General features: G+C 33.8%; 1 protein-coding gene across 1 annotated transcript in view; it reads right to left on the reverse strand.

The window, feature by feature from the left end:
* MS3_00008738 (uncharacterized protein) overlaps window positions 1–17,923 on the reverse strand; it is a gene marked incomplete at its 3' end in the record, with an annotated part of 47,694 nt that extends 29,771 nt beyond the window's left edge. The window contains exon 1 of the mRNA XM_035729670.2: window positions 16,794–17,923. Within this exon, the coding sequence (XP_035586351.1) occupies window positions 16,794–17,890 (1,097 nt within the window). The 5' untranslated portion in view covers window positions 17,891–17,923. The remainder of the gene's footprint in view (window positions 1–16,793) is intronic.
* Between the last annotated feature and the right edge of the window lie 210 nt (window positions 17,924–18,133).

Consider the following 18,133-nt stretch of genomic DNA (forward strand, 5'->3'; position numbering starts at 1 on the left):
ACGAGTCCTAAATAGAATAAAACGCGCGTTCTGGATTCCACTGCTAACTACTATCCATCTTTGCTTATAAAGGTTTTAATATGTTTGGACTTTAGCTAACAGTGTAAGTTAAAAGAATTAGGGGCAGCCAAACCAAAACGTGGCATCAGTGCTTGAAGACACTAACTTCTAGTCTGAGCCATGTTGGTAGATGCAGACTACTTGGTTGGGGTTCGCGTGACTTTCGTAACCGATGGTTAAGGACTCTTGGTGACATGGCTCAGAATCGATCACAATGGCGTCGGTACATACACTCCCTGTTTTCCCTCAAACTAAGAGATTAAAATCACTTCATATCTTTCTTTCTACTAAATAATTCTTTCTTCCTGTACTGTATCCTTATATGCAATCTTTCTCCTATATATTACCACCTTTGACCTAATCACTCCTATGAATCCGGTGTTCATCTTGCTGTGCTAATGAGGTATGGCAACTTGGACCGATGCATATATGTGCCTGGTCCTACGTTGTAGCTGACTGACTGAAGTTAAGACAAGCGTTTCCTTTTATTTAGGATTTATAAGCTAAATTTACTCACATTTAAGCCGTAGTTTGAACATTGTACTAGAAAGGAAGGCCTAGGACAAAGTGGGTTGGAGAATGCTGGTTGGCGGTCTATGCTCCATTGGGAGTAACAGGCGTAGGTAAGTTGAACATTAAAATTACTGGAACATAGGTACTATCAGTTTATGAGTCTTAAGTTGAACAAAACTCAAGTCCTTGACTCCACTACTAACTATAAGTACAATGGTGGCCTAATGATTAAAACATTCGAATATCGATCACTAGACCCTAAGTTCGAATCCCAAGTCTACCTATTTAGGTTTAAGCAACCGGATAATGTGATCAATCTGTACACTTGAAGTGTGGCTTATCATTAAGCACCTGCCAAATGAGTTAATTTAATTCAGCATTATTTAATATAAATGGATTAAGCTCTACTATTCATGAAAATGAATGATTTTAATACCCATAATATAAGATTTCAAATGTCAAAAAAATTCTAAGAACATCATGATGATAAAAATTCATTAAGAAATCATATTCATTAGACATTGTATATAAAAGGCGCCTAGTAACAATAGAACAATAAAATAGGTATGTGTATAGACGACTCTCAATTATAATTCTTTATATTTATTAGTATTAGTTAGAATAAAAGTAAATAAACAATAAATATTGAACAATTTTCAAATATTGAAAATTAATTTAAACAAAATATTGTAACGAAGGTAAACCTATATAATTGTAAGTTTACATGAATGAACTGGCGCTAATTCAGTGTTAATCTAGTTACGAACTAATAACTTCAAACCTCGACCAGATTATAGATTTCTCTTAGAATATAGGAGTATGAAGCATAATGTTTCTTCTTTTATTTGAACACATAAATATTGGTAAAAATGGGCACCGAATACATATGATTCACACAAGTCACTTGATTTGTATGCGGGTTGTATTACTACTACCCGGATGTCTAGACCGAAACAGGTGGTTTTCTTAGGTGGCCACACTCAGTAGAGTCTTTGACCTGAAGGTCTGATCCACAAGGCAGTGGAGTAACGTCAAGTGATGCAGTCTCATGGCAGCCGGTGACCAATAAATGGTTCATACACCATTTGTTCCCTCAGGATCGTGGAGCTCATGTACACTATTGTTTGGTAATGAGGGTTTTTCAACTCACCTAGGTGAACCTTCCGTGTCCACCGACCCAGTTGAAGCGCCAGTCATTCACTTTTTGTCCTCTCAATTTCGTAAACAATACCGCTGTAGCGAGAATGCAGTGAGTAGGATTTCCCTGTCAGTGGTTGTATGTATACGAGTGGTCAGTTGAGAGCATTTCGAGAGGGATAGCTGACTCTCCCCACTTTCAGCCGTATTAGGGCATAACTAATCATTATCTTATGAACGATTGTATAATATTTCTCTTAACATTAAAAATACATAATTGGGAAATGAGCATTCTTTTCAAAAACTTCTTATCAGGTTTTTATTTTGTTTTATTAATAATCCTAAATTCATTTAGTCTATTTCTTAAGAGAAAAAAAAGCATTTTGCTTTAAAGTTGACTATCCGTTTGGAACATTAATTTGATTGTATAACTGTAGGATCTGATTAAAACTTATTCAAAATAATGTTCTTCTTTCATATTATCTTTGTACTTAAGCAACTATTATTATTTTTAAAATATTGAGTATGTAGATTTTTTTAGAGATAAGAAATTTACGGATATATAAAGGTATATTTGTTCATTCTTGTATGTCAATCATAGAACTAAATGTATAAATAGAATTTATTGTTGTTACTTAGTTGGAATCATAAGATAAACATTTAGAATATATTTAACTGATTAAAACTATCCCTTTTCTTGAGACATGATATATGCATAGTAACATTTCAACCAATGTTAATAATCAGAACCGTTAGTTTTTTGGTTAATCTTCGCTGTATATAGATACCAATTGTAAGAACCTGTTCAGTGTAAGAAATTAGCGTAGATTTTTAAGTATTTTTAACCAGCTAACAGAATCTATCTGGTTACGTTACAGTGATATATGGATTCTATAGACACTTGTCATCAAGGTAACAGAATGAAGATATTGATGTTTAGGTCACAATAATGAATAGTCTTTGTTACTACGATCAGGATTAGTAAATAACGTGTTGTATTGTACTGTAATGCCAACTAGCAACAAACCACACCTTCATTTAATCTTTTCACTGTATTTTTTTAATTCTCTATACCTATTACCATCTGTACCGTTTTCTGCTAGTCATTGCTGTGATCAGTAAGCATAAAAGTCGTTGTGTCTTTGTGTATGGAATCAATGGTTTAGTTGTCTAAGCAATTTTCTTTCGACTAATAGATCACAGGTTCAAGCCCCATTGTTTTGATCATTTGGGTACTATAACTAGTCTTCATATATACGGAGGACATAGTTTACAAGTGAATATTTAAACATATACTTGGGTTTTGAGACATGTTATGTGAATATAAAACCTCGGATACCCCGATGTCCTTATTAAACTTCTAATATAAATTTTTGAAATAATTTCAAAAGTTTAATTGTTAAAACGAAGTTAGAGGTTCCCTGATTGGTTGAAGATTGAATAGTGGCCAATGTTATGTATGCTCACTCCTTCCAAGTGCTGGTAGAACTCTATCGATTAAATTTAAATGTGGTCATCAGTTTAAGTAACCCAAAACCTCGTTCACTACGTTAAAGTGTAAGTTGGTAATGGTTGAAATTGGTTGATAGGACACCCTGATCCACCGATGTTCTATTCTGTTAGTCACACGTCAGTAAAGTGAATACGCTGTGTTGAGAAAACTGGTACTTGATAGAATTCGATAAGCATTAAGAACGGTTTGAAAGCCATAACAACAGTCACCACTCAGTAGTCAATTAGATGTAAATATGTATCAGTCCTACAGGTTACTTTCAACCATAGTAGCTGAATGGTAATGTCTGAGTGTGGAGCTGTTTAAAACGGGTTCAAATCCTCCGGAAAGTATGGATTCCTTGACGATTACAAGTACACTTTGTTAACGAGCACCAAATTGCTCGAAACTTATTTCAATCAGGGTTTTATGTTGACTGCCTCCAACCGACACCATTTTATAATGAACGGCTTAGTAGTTTATTGGCTTATACGTATGATATTAACTTTCTATGATTAATAACAACAATATTCAAATGCTTCGGCCTAGGCATCCGGGCAGTAGTAATACAGCCCATACACAAATCAAGTGATTTGTGTGAAGCATATTTATTCGTTGCCCCTCTGTGCCAATATTTATGTGTTCAAATAAATAAATAATAAATAAGTTATGAAGAGTTTACTATTATTTAACAATATATTTCTTCATAACTGAAACAACGACAGGTCAGTCAATAATAAGTGACTAACACACACTTCACTTAAACAATTAACATCGCAATAAATACAAGGAAACGAACGACACTACAACCAAATTAACATGATATGTATTTATCAATTAATTAGACTTTATATGATTTATTACAAAGCTGTATTCTATTTTTGTTTGAGCCTCACAGTTCACCAAACGGGTCAAAAAATGTTCCATTCAACTAATACGTAACACTCGGCTATGGTTACATAACCTCAGAGTACCAAAATGAGTATTTAACGTGAAATAATTGGCAACAGATACCGACAATTTACTAAATAAAATAAATCTTATACTGAGGAGAACCAAGTTTTATATTTGCCCAGAGACTAAATCTTACTTAAATTCACTGAGAAGGTAGATATCATTACTAATTATTATAATTAAAACTTTTTTTTCAAATAAAGATCTACACTTATAATTCACTAGTTAGTGAAACATCATTTCAATCATTAAAATGATGTTTTGAATCCTAGAGAAAAAAACAATAACTCGAAGAAGAAATCAATTGGGATAAATGATAATCATTGAATTGACTTGGTATTGTTTTACTTGAATCTTCCCATTGGTGTTTAGAACTGCAATTGATCAGTCTCTTATCGGCATATGTGCATACTGTGTGTATTTGCTTGATTCACAAGCATTATAAGCAAAAATGGATAGTGGCTCTATTCAAGTAAAGTATACCAAGTGAATTCAAACTTAACCTCATTGCACAAACAAGTGGCTATGAGGATTCAGTAGCTAAGTGGATAACGTGATAGCGTTTGAAGCGAACGGTACTGGTTACGAGTCCCGGACTGAATATCAACTTTCATATGCAGGTACGTCCAGCTAACGAGTCCGAAATAGGACGAAATGCGCGTCCTGGATTCCACTGGGAGCCACTATCCATCAATACTATTCATTTTTAATAAGTGACTTATCTCAATGTAGGTATGAATTGAAATCTCACTAAAACTCTGTAATCTCTAAAGCCGAACTAGATAGTGAATGTAATACGAAACCCAATTACGATGTAAGATTCTTTCATTACGCTGAATTATAAAAATTAACATCAAGAGAGTGTGTTAACGAGTCTGATTTTAACAAAAAAGTTATTATTTGATGTCTTCTTTTTTCCAATTGTAAATAACTTTATGAACTGATGCTACGCTTTGGTTTGGTAGCACATAGCTTTCTTCCAGACTACTGCTACAACAATAAACATAACTCTTTGAAGTATATGGTGTTTGGACAAACATAATACGTCTCATTCATCTCACATGATGATTTACTATCTAAATATCCGATTTGTTATCCTTATTTAATACCTTATATCTAACTCTAGCTTTGCTAACTCAGTGGTCTCAAAAAACAGATCTGCAAAGCCCCGAGGGTATCTGTGACCAAATACTATTAGTCTACGAATGTCTTCTATTCTTCAAAATTATGTATTTCACCCATAGAATACCCATAAGCTTTTATTATATTGGCTTTGTTGACGTGTTCTGTGTCCATTGAAACACTGCTTTATCATATCCGGTCGTCAAACAAAGTGATACTAAAAGGTTTAGACTCGAGACGTTTACTCATTTTAAGCCGAAAAAAGAGGCAAATAATACGAATCATTAACTGTGTACTGCTTTTTCGTGTCTAAGTTAATAAATTATGTTTCTCGTAAAGGGGACAATGATGAGGAGTGACATTGAAAGTAAGATGAACTGAAATTTTAGAGCTAACAACACGTTATATAATATGGTTTCTACATAGTCTGAAAAATGTGTCATTAGAAGGCAACTCTCATCAATATATCATGTCAATAGGAGAGCCAACACATATTTCATATGATATTGGGAAAGTGTTTCACTTTAATTTAGAGCTTCTCAACATTATGTGCCAATAAACTCCTACGAAACTGTGTCGAGAACCTTTGGTTCTCGTAATGAGCACGATATCTCGTGATGGACAAAAGAGTCGGAATTCCATGATCCACATTTCAAGTTTAAGTAAATTTGCGATCTAATAATTGAAAGCTAACTGCTTTAATAATTATCTCAATAGTTGAGATCATGAATCAACTGAAGCTAGACCACCATGGAAAACCTGAAAGCACTGAACGGCGGTTTTGTCCTATTGTGGGACTCCTCAGCAGTGCGCATCCACGACCCCACCTCAAGAGATTCGAACCAAGGACCTACCGGTCTCGCACGCGAACGCTTAACCACTAGACGACTGAGCCGGCATCCAACGGTGTTATTGTTAATGTGATAAAGTAACTCACTGCGGAATCTAAGAATGTTTCTCACTTTTTCATTTAAAATATTGACGATTGTTCAATTGTTTAATCACTTAAAATAGTGACAGAAGATTTTAATTTCAAGTAACATCATATCCGATAACTTTCATCCTTAATCTTCATTATTCCTTATTAATCAATAATCATATATGTCCGAATCTCTCGAGATAAGGTTGTGGATGCGCACTGCTGAGGAGTCCCACAATAGGACAAGACGGTCATCCAGTGCTTCCAAGTTTTCCATGGTGGTCTAGCTTCAATTGACTCATGATATGAACTATTGAAATTACTATAATATTCACAAAAACCCTTCTGATAATAATAATTATCATGATTTCATTTGAATCCAATAATAAGAACATGTCTTTAGGAAAAATGATAATTATAATAAGATGAGGAAATATGAAAAAAAACTAATTTAACAATCGCTTAGTGTCAAGTGTTTGACAGACATTAAAAATGAAATAGTATTTGTAAAATTCTTTGACTACAATGCCAAGTAAGAACTTTGGAGTTGTTATAAAATGCCACACCTAAGATCTCTACAAATATAATAACTAGTATGAAGGGACTTGTGAAGATTACAAAGTTTGCGTAGTTTTAGTCATGAACAGATTTTAGCTAGATTAACATTTGAAACCAGTAAGCACTGGATAGCTGTTTTGTCCTAATATAAGACTTTCTAGCAGTACGTATTCATGAACTCAGAATCGAGAATCAAACTAAAAACCTTCAATCTTGCGCGAACGTTGTACTTCCAGACAACTTAGCCGGTATCCAAAGGTACATATGTGTCATTTCAATCAATTCACGATACTGAGTAACTTTAATCCATTGTCTATAATGAATAAATATCTTAAACCCGACATGATTGAACTCCACTGTTTACAGCTTCCAGGTTTTCAATAGTGATCTAACTAATATCAGTTCGTAATTTAAACTATGGCAATATAATTACCTTTGTAACGTATAAAAATTTTTGCAAGAAACTGCAGGAAATGATGACTGATTTCTTTATGGCAGCCTTCTTTTACTGATAAATTATGATATAGACCATTGAATTAGGGATTTTTTTTCTCAAATCTTACACTACATAACAACAGTACATTGAAAGAAACTATTAAAGATTGAATCAGGAAGTTTTATATTCATTAAAATGAATCGAAAGCTTAACTTCAGTGAAGTTGTCGAATACTAAAACTTAACGTCCATTGAAATACATTTCAGTATGATTATCAGTGTCATTTACTTTTACAACTATCTTCCAATGTATATGCCGATTTTCATTAACTCCTTATGTTTATAAAGATGTACATTTAATACCATCTATAAAGTGATTAATTATTGGAATATAGTCGGAATTTACTTATTGACTTTGATAAACAATCATTCGAATAGTAGCAATGCATTATTACAAATGTCTAGAATAATACACACAGATTTTTTTTTCCTAGGTGAATAGACAACAGGAAATTGTCTCTTTTTTCTTTTTTTTGTTATTAAAATGTAGTAAAATCGACCGTTTTAATTTCTCATAATGGAATACATGTACATTTTGTGCTACACAGATGATTTCATCATCCGGTACTTGTTAACATTATGAATAAACCAATCAAAAAGGCTTTTTATACAAAATTATAACTTGAATAAAGTAAAGACTTTGGCACTGAGCCAACAAAATTTGTCCATTTGTTCATCATTATGTTGTTATTTCTCTCAAAACAACATACACACAGTCAAAAATTATACAATACAATGATTTTTTTTAGAAAAAAACGTTTATCATAGACACTATACAAACAAAGTACATAGAGAAATATAGGAATGAGACAGGAAATATATATATACATAATCCGTTGAAAAGGACGAAAGACCGGTAAATAGATAAAACTAGAAGTGTCTACACACTTCAGAAGAAACAAAACTAACTAACTCCTAACCAACTCCTAGTGTTGATGTTAAGAATTTGGATACATTAGTTTCAATGACTTTTTCATTAAATAAATTAATGCATGAAAGATTTTTGTAACATTACTCTAATCTAATTGATCTTTAAAAATAAAGAGAATTTATCTATAAATTTTACATAAGCATTAAGAGGGGAAAGAGAGAGAAAAATAAACAATGTTTAGGAAAAATGAGATATAAAGAGAGATACTAAGGTTATCGGTTACACGTTATACGTTATATTTAACACTTAAAACCATTTTTACTGTTTACTAGGTGAGTGAGTGAGTAAGTGAGTCTGAGTGAGTGAGTAAGTGAGTCTGAGTGAGTGAGTGAGTGAGTGAGTGAGTGAGTGAGTGAGTGAGTGAGTGAGTGAGTGAGTGAGTGAGTGAGTGAGTGAGTGAGTGAGTGAGTGAGTGAGTGTATCATTACATTTCAAGCCCTAATTCTTAATATACTTATATTTTACAACCTGCTTGTTAGGCTACGCTAAAATGTTATGCTCATAGTAAATGATTGCAGATAACTCCAAACGTTTGAAATGAAATCTTTAATGAAAACCACACTCTAATACGAAACAGATGTTCTCTTACTGAATGGAAAATAGTTAGAAAGTGTTAAATACAACATGAACATTGAAAATGTGAATAATAATCTCAGCTACAGAAAAGTACAGAATGAAAATGTATCAATTAATGTATTTAGATTAAATAGATTGAAAAAGAAATATCAAAGTGAATGTTGTTGAGACATACAAAAAACAGGAAACGGCAATCCAATGCTTCCAGGTTTTCAATGGTGGTCTATTAGTTCTAGATTTATGATCTCAATCAAAAAACTCATGCAAAAGTGGTTAGATTTCAAGTAAGTTAATTATACTAAGTATAAGTGTTTATTTATTCTTGAAATGTGATTAAAATTATGTCCATTAGTTATACAAAAGAACAGTTGGTCTGTTAATAAACATGATGTAGAACAATTTTATAACAAAAAGACAGACAGAGATTGGTAGAGTACTTTGAAAGCATTAAGAACAGATGTTTGTAAGTTTAGAAATTCTAGAATAAACTTATTACTTGACTACACAAACAACACTTAACTTTCAAAGTTAACCATTATCGAAAATTCCTGAAGAAATTTTCCTATTATTGAAAGCAAAATCAATCAAGATATATATATATAACATTCATTTGGTATTGATGTATTACCCTCACAACAAGAGATTTGCTAACACATTGAGATACATAAAATTCAGCATTATATGCTTAACCATCTTAGTGTAGGCTAAAGGGCGGTCTGCTTGAGCATCTGGGCTACCTGTTCCTGCCATCTAGATATTTCAACAAGTTATCTATTTTTCTTTGTTTTAATACATCATTATGTCTATTAATCGCATAACCTATTCTGCTGTGTTTCTGAAAAGTGTACAACCTTTCGTTGTCAAAGTTACAAAAAACTCAATAAGAGACAATGTGGTTGCTGGCAATATACAACGAAAAGAATGCACATTATTCAGATGTTCATTTACTGAACTGCTAATATCTAACTGGCGTTCACTCAATATTTATCATCAGGACCGACCAAGAAGAAAGAAACGGAAACTTGTTGAAATACTTTGCGTTGAGAATTCTTTATTGTACCAAAAATATAATACTGAATACAGCTAGTAATAATAATAATAATAATAATAATAATAATAATAATAATAAAATAAGTGTTCACTAGAAGTACAACAGAATTCCTTGCTAATCACCGAATGGGGGAAAATAAATGAACGATTTGAACTTGACTTTTTTAGTGAACACTTTTTAACTTAATCTTTTGTTGAAATACATAATTTCTAACAGAAATCAATATAAATTGTGTTTATAAGAAAAGATACCTTTGAACAATTATTTTGATTTAGTTAAAGTAATCTAGACATTCGATTCTTATGTTATCACTTTCAATGACAAATGTCTTAACTTACATAACTAATGATCTACAATTCAATGTATAATGAGATAGATAGACATCTTCAAATGAGAATTTATAAACTAAGAATTATTGGAACTATTTTCATCACATAATACACACATTTAAATTTAACAAGCTGGTGTAAACAAATCAGATTGTTATTCTAAGCTATCTCAGAAAGTCTAATTATTAAATGATGAGGTACTTACTCTACACTGACTATTTACTGAACAGCAACCTATGTCACATTTGCCTAGACTCTTTACTAGGTAACTAACTTCTATCAACCAAAATAACAATGTGGCAACAAGTTAATGTGATAGCTGGGGTAAAGTGCCTGGTAGGAAATTTCGAGGTGACTGATCAGAATTCTATAGCTATTGTCATACTCTTTTGAATTCACTCATCATCCCATTTGTAAAACAAATTGTTGTGCCAACCAAAGTTTGTCTCATTTTTAATATAACTGATAACTGATTTTGTCTATACTATCCAAACAAACACATACATACAACTGTTAAGTAAAATGACATATGTTGAATGGAAAAACTAGAATAGATTAGTCATTAAAACATTTAAAAATTTTCCGTCTGTTTATTTATTTGCTTATATATAAATATATAAGCTTGAAATAATTACCGGATAAGTTGACAGTGGTCAATGTTGATTATTGATAAAAACAAGCACAGCCTTTTTGGCTGTATGCCAATAATCGTGGTTACTATGGTGATACTTTGTTAACCAGAGCGTAGGTGACAAGGTTTATATATATATATATATATATATATATATATATATATATATATATATATATATATATATGCCATTTCAAGCCCGGGTAAAAGTGTTGGGTATGAGGTCAGCAACTCAATCCCGTAAAAAACAAACCTACTAAACAAACTTTAACCACAAAAATAACTTAAACCGATTAAACTCTGACATCGGAGTAGAGGAAATAATAAAGACACCTCACGGTGAAAGTAGAGATTGTTCGGAAGTCACGAGGCCGATGTCACTTCTAACAACCAGGGTAACAATTAACATAGCTAAATGGAACGTCTGGATAATGTGGGAGACCGGGAGAACTAATCAAACGGATACGGAAATGAGGAGATACAACTTGACGGTGCTCAGAATCAATGAAACCCATTGGACCCAAACTGGACGGAAAAGGATATTCACGAGAGATACTGCTGTACATCACGAAGAAGAAAATGCTCCGCACACTCAAAGAGTTGCTCTGATGCTGTCCGAAGAAGCACGTAAAGCACTTACAGGATAAGAATCTCATGGATCCACAATTATCAAAGCATCCTTCAAAACAAAGGAGGAAATTACAATTAATGTTATCTAGTGTTATGCACCCACCAATGGTAGCAGTGAAGATGATAAAGATCAGTTCTACTCGAGGCTGCAGTCGATCATGGCGAAGTGCTCAGGGAAAGGCCTGGTCATCCTGATGAGAGACCTAAACACCATTTTCGGAACGGACAACACCGGATATGAAGATACCATGGGACGAGATAGACTAGGAGAGAGAAATGAAAATGGGGAGTGATTTATGAATTTATGTGCAACCAACAAATTGGTTATAGGCGGCACAATATTCCCACACAAACGCATACGCAAAGCTACATGGGTCTTACCGGATCGCACCAAGAAGAATCAGATAGATCACATTTGCATCCGTAAAAACACACAACGTCAGTGGAAGATGTGAAAACCATGAGAGGAGCTGACCACCACTTGGTTGGGGTCAAGATGAAACTGAAGCTAAAAAACACTGGACAACTGTGGAAACAGCATTACAAAGGTTCAATACAGCCTCCCTTTGAGATTATTATTATTATTATTAATGGCTTTATTCAATATTATATTTTGGTACAATATAGAATTCTCAGCACAGGGTATTTCAACAAGTTTCTTACACAAAAAACAGAAACAAAGACAAAAAAGGAAAAAAGGTTTTAAAAATTTTGAAAAATCGTACAACTTTTCAAATTAGAGACATGTTAAGAATGCAAGTTATTGACTAGATTAACTCTGACAACCTGTTCGTCACAGAGTTTATTTGCTAGGTAAGGTATTATAGGACTTTTATACTTTTGCTTGAGTGTATGGGTTTTAATGTAATTACGTCTCGTTCTGCCAGAAGATATACAAGGAGAAAGATAAGAGTGAAGGGGATGGTAAAATAACACTTGCCAGGAGTTTGCATGACTTTAGATGTCTATCCACAAACGTATTAATTATGACCTCGAAAGATTCACCATACACCTTGCTAACTGCCTTCAGCACTCTCCACAATACAGCAGTTTTTTCTCAAAAGTCCGAGAAAGAATAATGGAGAACAGTAAAGAATAATAGGTAATATGCAAGAATTGACAAATTGTAAGAGTAAGTGACGAGTAATCCCAAGAGCAAGGTAACACCAAGATAATTGACCTTCGATACTGTGTTTATCAAAGAGTCTCCAATGGTACAAGCATTATGGGATCTCAAAATGGTGTTTAGATGCCGTTCATGTCTCATGCTAAAGTTAACAGCTTGACACTTAGACGGATCAAGTATAAGACCATTACCAACAGATCAACAATCAATACGAGACAAAAACTCACTCATTCCTATGAGATACTGACAAACTCAACGAATTCAAGATAACTCTCAACAACAGCTTCCAAGCCTTACAGGATCTACTGAAAGAAGGAACTGCTATGGAGGACAACTGGCAAGGGATCAAAGAAGCATAAACTTCAACGTGCCAGGAGGTGCTGCGTCGCAAGGAGCATAGGACATACATTGGGAAAATCATCAAACTGCATGATGAAGAAAGCACTAACTTGGAATCCTGAAGGCAAACGGGAAAAAAGGAAGACAAAAGAACACAATGAGCCGGGAATTGGAAGTAAACATGAAAAGGGTGAGTAGCAACTAGAAGGAACTGGAGAAAATTGCCCACGACAGAGTTTGATGGAAAATCCTGGTGGGCGGATTATGCTCCCCACGAGGAGTAACAGGAGTAAGTCAATAAATAAGATTGGGACTGCACGAAACCCCTATGCTACTCTGTTCTTGGATTTTCGCACAAGAAAGTCTGAAGTTTCTCAAGTTTTGCTGAAGTCCTGAATATAATCAACCGGAGATCACAAACCATTACTAATATACGTGTGTAGTCAAAACAGTAATGATCACAACGAGAAAAAAGCAATGGAAACAATGGAGAAATCCTTACTTAAATCGAGAAACTAAGTCGTTTAAAAGTAAAGTAAATGAAATAAGTTCGACGTTATCTCCAACATTAATTTTTGGGTTATATTAAAGCCATGCCAAGTGCTTAAGGCTCCGTAACTGACTAAACTGAAGTGTACAAATAGTATTCTATACTTCCACCTGTAAATCCCAAATTATTAACTGACAATCTCCATCCACAAACGTAGTGAAAAATGTGGAAACATTCAACGACCACGAAACTCCAGTAAATCAGAATATTTCGATAACTAAAACTAATTATTTGATGTTGTAGAGGGAACTCACGAGACGGCTAGTTTATGTGCGTTCGTTGTTTGATAAAACCACTACTTAGGTAGAAAAATTAGTTCCAGTACAATAATTTTTCTAGGGAGCCATCTATCGACCAACAACGGGAAGTTTCCAGTTATATGAGAGATATGTGGACGGCTGCGAATTTAATTAAAATCTGGAGGAGTGTCTAGTAAAATAAACTGGTACTGGAATTAAGAGCGAATTAAGATTTACAGAAAAGGCCACATACCTCCATAGAATAATCAATATATAGAAACTTTACTTGGAATAACTAGGATAAAAACTTTCAAAGTCATATCCCTTTGGGTAAGAAGAGTGACTTAATTCGACTTCTTCCTAGGTCATCAGACGAATATGGAGTGACAATACAATAGACGACAAACTAGCTGAATCCCTTCAGATACTCAACAAAAGTGGTCATCTTGTTTGGTTCGCTAACTCGATGAAACATATTCGTACATTAGCTCCAGGAAAGTTTAGAAAACTTTACAAAAAACGTATTGCTGACTCCACAGGTTGCACCAAGTGGTCATTTTCATAAATAAACAGAATGATTCGGGGAATGATATCCAAGCGTGGTATGACGAAAGTCCTACATCATCACTAGTGGAAGACGTTATCGAATCCAAAGTATTTTGACTGTTTTGACGAGATACATACACCGTAAACTCTCCTCAGAGCATCGGTCAAATAGTTTAAGCTCCCATATGAGTACAACTACCATTGAAGAAATAAACATTCTTGAACTACAAAGTAAACTTGATATAGAAAAATCAGTGGACTCAAACGAAATTTATCCTAAGCTACCGATAGAGCGCAAGTCCTTTGTGGCAAGACATTCGAAGTTAATAATATCTTACTAGTTTTTTAGTATCGCAGTGAAGCTGGTTTAACCCAAAAAATTTCAAGCACCCAACATACGCAGCTTGTTACCTCGCCTTTTGATGAAGTCCCACATGAAAGACTGGCATACAAGTTTAACAATATCGAAATCAGGAGAAATTTACTTCTGTGAGTAAACAACTTTCAACTTGAACATAAACAAAGGGCACTACAAGGTGTCTGACCATGAAACAGCATATAGGGACGGCAACCAGGGTACATTTCTAGAATCAGCGTCATTTCTTTTATGCGCATACGACCATTTTAGTTTTGTGTCATCATCGATCTCGTTATGTTAGAAAATAATCTAAACAACAAAATATCGACCAAACGATGAAAATACTATTTTTTTACAGTCATTGGTCACCCAGTACACAGGGATTCTAGTTAGTAAAAGGCTTCCAGTTACTCAAACATAACAAATAAATCAGCCTACAAAATGTCAATCAGATAAACTGAAACTGTAAACGAGTTTTTCATTAGTGACGAATAAGACTGTTACCATTATAATGAATGTTTACATACGCAAGAAAAACTAATCTCTTATTTGATCTAAAATGATACTGTTTGTAGATCTGTCACCAACACAGATGTGAAAATCTACTCATAAACTAGTTCACACTAAAGTAGTGTTTAGAGTTTTTGATGAAATATTTTGGTATTAATTAGTTTAACACTCAATAACGCTATTCAAAATATGCTATGTACTTTAGTTCTTAAAAAACAGGACTCAGAAAGGAAGCAAAAACTTAGAGTTCTAAGGATTAAAGATTTTCATTATACAAAGATAATCCTATAACGAAATAACAAGGATTCCCAATATTTTAGATAATTATACGCTTATGATAAGTCAAAATCAAGGGAAACATGTATAGTCAAAATAAAAAAGGGATTTAGATTGGACAGAAATATTACTTATAGTTAGGCAAGTGTTTTCGACCAAGAAGCTGGCAAGTAATAACAGAACCTAAAAAATTAATTGTAATAAATATGCAAACAGTTCAAATGAATCTGATTTACATTTTGTATACTAACGTTAAACATTTTCAGTAATCTTGTCCAATAGCATCACTGTAAAAGAGCGAAATTTAGTAAAAACACTTAGATTGCAGGGGCCTTTTAAAATAATAAACGCATTTTTGGGGAAACAAAACAGGTCACTTTTAAAAAGACCATAATTTGAATACTAAGGTGTGATTTCGGATTTATTCCGGCGTAATGCATACAGAATCCTGAAGTTATCAAAAGATTACTGTATCCAAAGCTTTCACTTTGATCCAATCGAGGAGGTGATCAAAATGTATTACATAAGACTTATTTGTTTGAAAGTAATTGAAAATTGACCATTGTTTCACACATATTTTGAATAGTTTAAGTATAATGCTCCTCATACAAAAGTGGGTTTTCATTCGTAAATTATCAAATTGATACGACTTAAATCATCCAAATGTATAATTTATAGAACATATGTGATCGCAATCTGACAAACAGGAACGTTAGCATAGAGCGAATGTAGAGGTGAAGAATAATTTTATTATTTATCAGGTATGACTACCAGTTCGACATAAAAAAACAATGAGTGAATTAGATTTTGACTACCAACAAAATGAAAGAAATATTTCGAAATACATTCAGAGACAAACATACATAAGTATCAAAATAGTACGACCATAAATAAAAATTGAAAAGGCTATATGAATAAGAAAACCAGCTCATGAATTGAAGCATGTTCAAAGTTATAAAGATTCAATTATTTAAGACAGTACTATTAAGGTCAAATTTGACACTCCAACCATACATTCTGGTTCGAAAGTTCGACATGATACGTCAAACGAGAATACTTACAAAAGCCAAGGTATATTTATCATCCAGTGTAAACTGTCTTAACAAAAATAATTAATCCTTGACGAATAACCTATAGCATTTTCAGAAAAAAATTAAATATCATTTGGTCTTGACTGGATTCCACTATAGTTTAGACCTACTATACACTATAACAATATGAGAAATCAGGACATGATGCTTGATATTTGCGTATCGATCCCAATCGCTACTTTTATTTGTATCTAAGCAACAATTGCACCAATTGATTGATATTTTTCATGAAAGCTATTCAACAACATTTGAGTTGCCGATTAGTGATTTAAACGGGATTCAGCACAGTCTTATTAAGAAAATAAATAAAAAGTTTAAATCTAAACATATAATACATAGAACATGGTAATAATCTTGTACCTTAAATCCAAAACTCGAAGTTGATCACCCTTTCGTGCGCTAACTTCCTCTGATGTATGAGCTTCATAGTCAAAAATGGCAACGTGATAGTATTCACTGTTATGGGAGTTTTCTTGTGTAAGAGGGTAGAACTTCTTCGAATTAATACATGGACCAACCGAACCCAAACTAAGACGACTGGATGAGCCAGCACTTGGAGGAAAATAAGGCTGATGAACAAGATAACGAGTTGAAAGACCACCAACGGAAGAATGATGATCTGAACTACCATTTTCCATAAAAATTGTTGCAGCAGTGCTAACTGTTCCTCCATTTTGCTCAAGATTCTTCAGACGATTGGAGTCAACAACAACAGATGATCTATACGGTTTGTCCGATTTGTGAGTCCCTGAATCGATTGTGAGTGGGGATTCCATTGCGCTTCGAGTGACACTTGCACAGCCACTTCGGGAATACCTGTTGCCAACCAAGAAAGGCATAATATTCAACGAGGAATGTTGTTGTAAATGCGAATGTGATTGTACATGGATATTACTCCGATGTGGTGAACTTAGTTTCTGCATAGTAATCTCATCTGATGGCTTACTTGAGGAAACGCACCAGTGAACGGGACTCACAGGATGCTTATTATCTAAGTAATCGAAATTCGCACTGTTTCGTACGCCAGAATGATGAACCCTCATATCTCTTGTCATCTGCTCTAAAGCCAATCTCGGAAAGTGAAAGCTACTAGAAAGTACTGTTTCCTGAAGACCTTCAGTGCAATGGCTTCCTGCGAAAACATTGACAAGAGAAGTTTTCGGAGTTGATAGATTGGACTTGCTCCCAAAAGACAAATCTCTCCCAGTAGAAAATCTCTCGCGAGTTACGCTGGATGAAACTTTTTCATGCTCTTTTGTTATTCCGAGTTCATTTATTAATCCGTCTTCGTGAATTACTTTTAAGGAATTAGATTTGAAACTATCACACAAGTCAATAGGTTGAGAACTTGTTCTCACGACATATTTGGAGGTCTCACACGGATTATGCAACGCATTAACATCGCTACTTTGTTCTGTAGGAGGAGGAGAGACGTGCTTTCCTGCACAATTACCCATTAAATGCTACATATGTCATATCGAACAAAAAATCTGAAAATGTGCTCATTTCTGACCTTCGAAAGACTAACATTTTTGAGTATAAAAACAAAATACCATAATAATGAGCCAATCATCAACTTAAATACTCTTCTTGATGTCAGAAAAGCTTTCAGAAAAATGTAAGCATCCTCTGATATTATTTTCGCTGCACCGCAGCTGCTGTTATCAGTTAGATCGGAATCATTTTAAGGTGATACAATT

Source organism: Schistosoma haematobium, chromosome 6 (assembly GCF_000699445.3).
Source record: "Schistosoma haematobium chromosome 6, whole genome shotgun sequence".
NCBI lineage: Eukaryota > Metazoa > Platyhelminthes > Trematoda > Strigeidida > Schistosomatidae > Schistosoma > Schistosoma haematobium.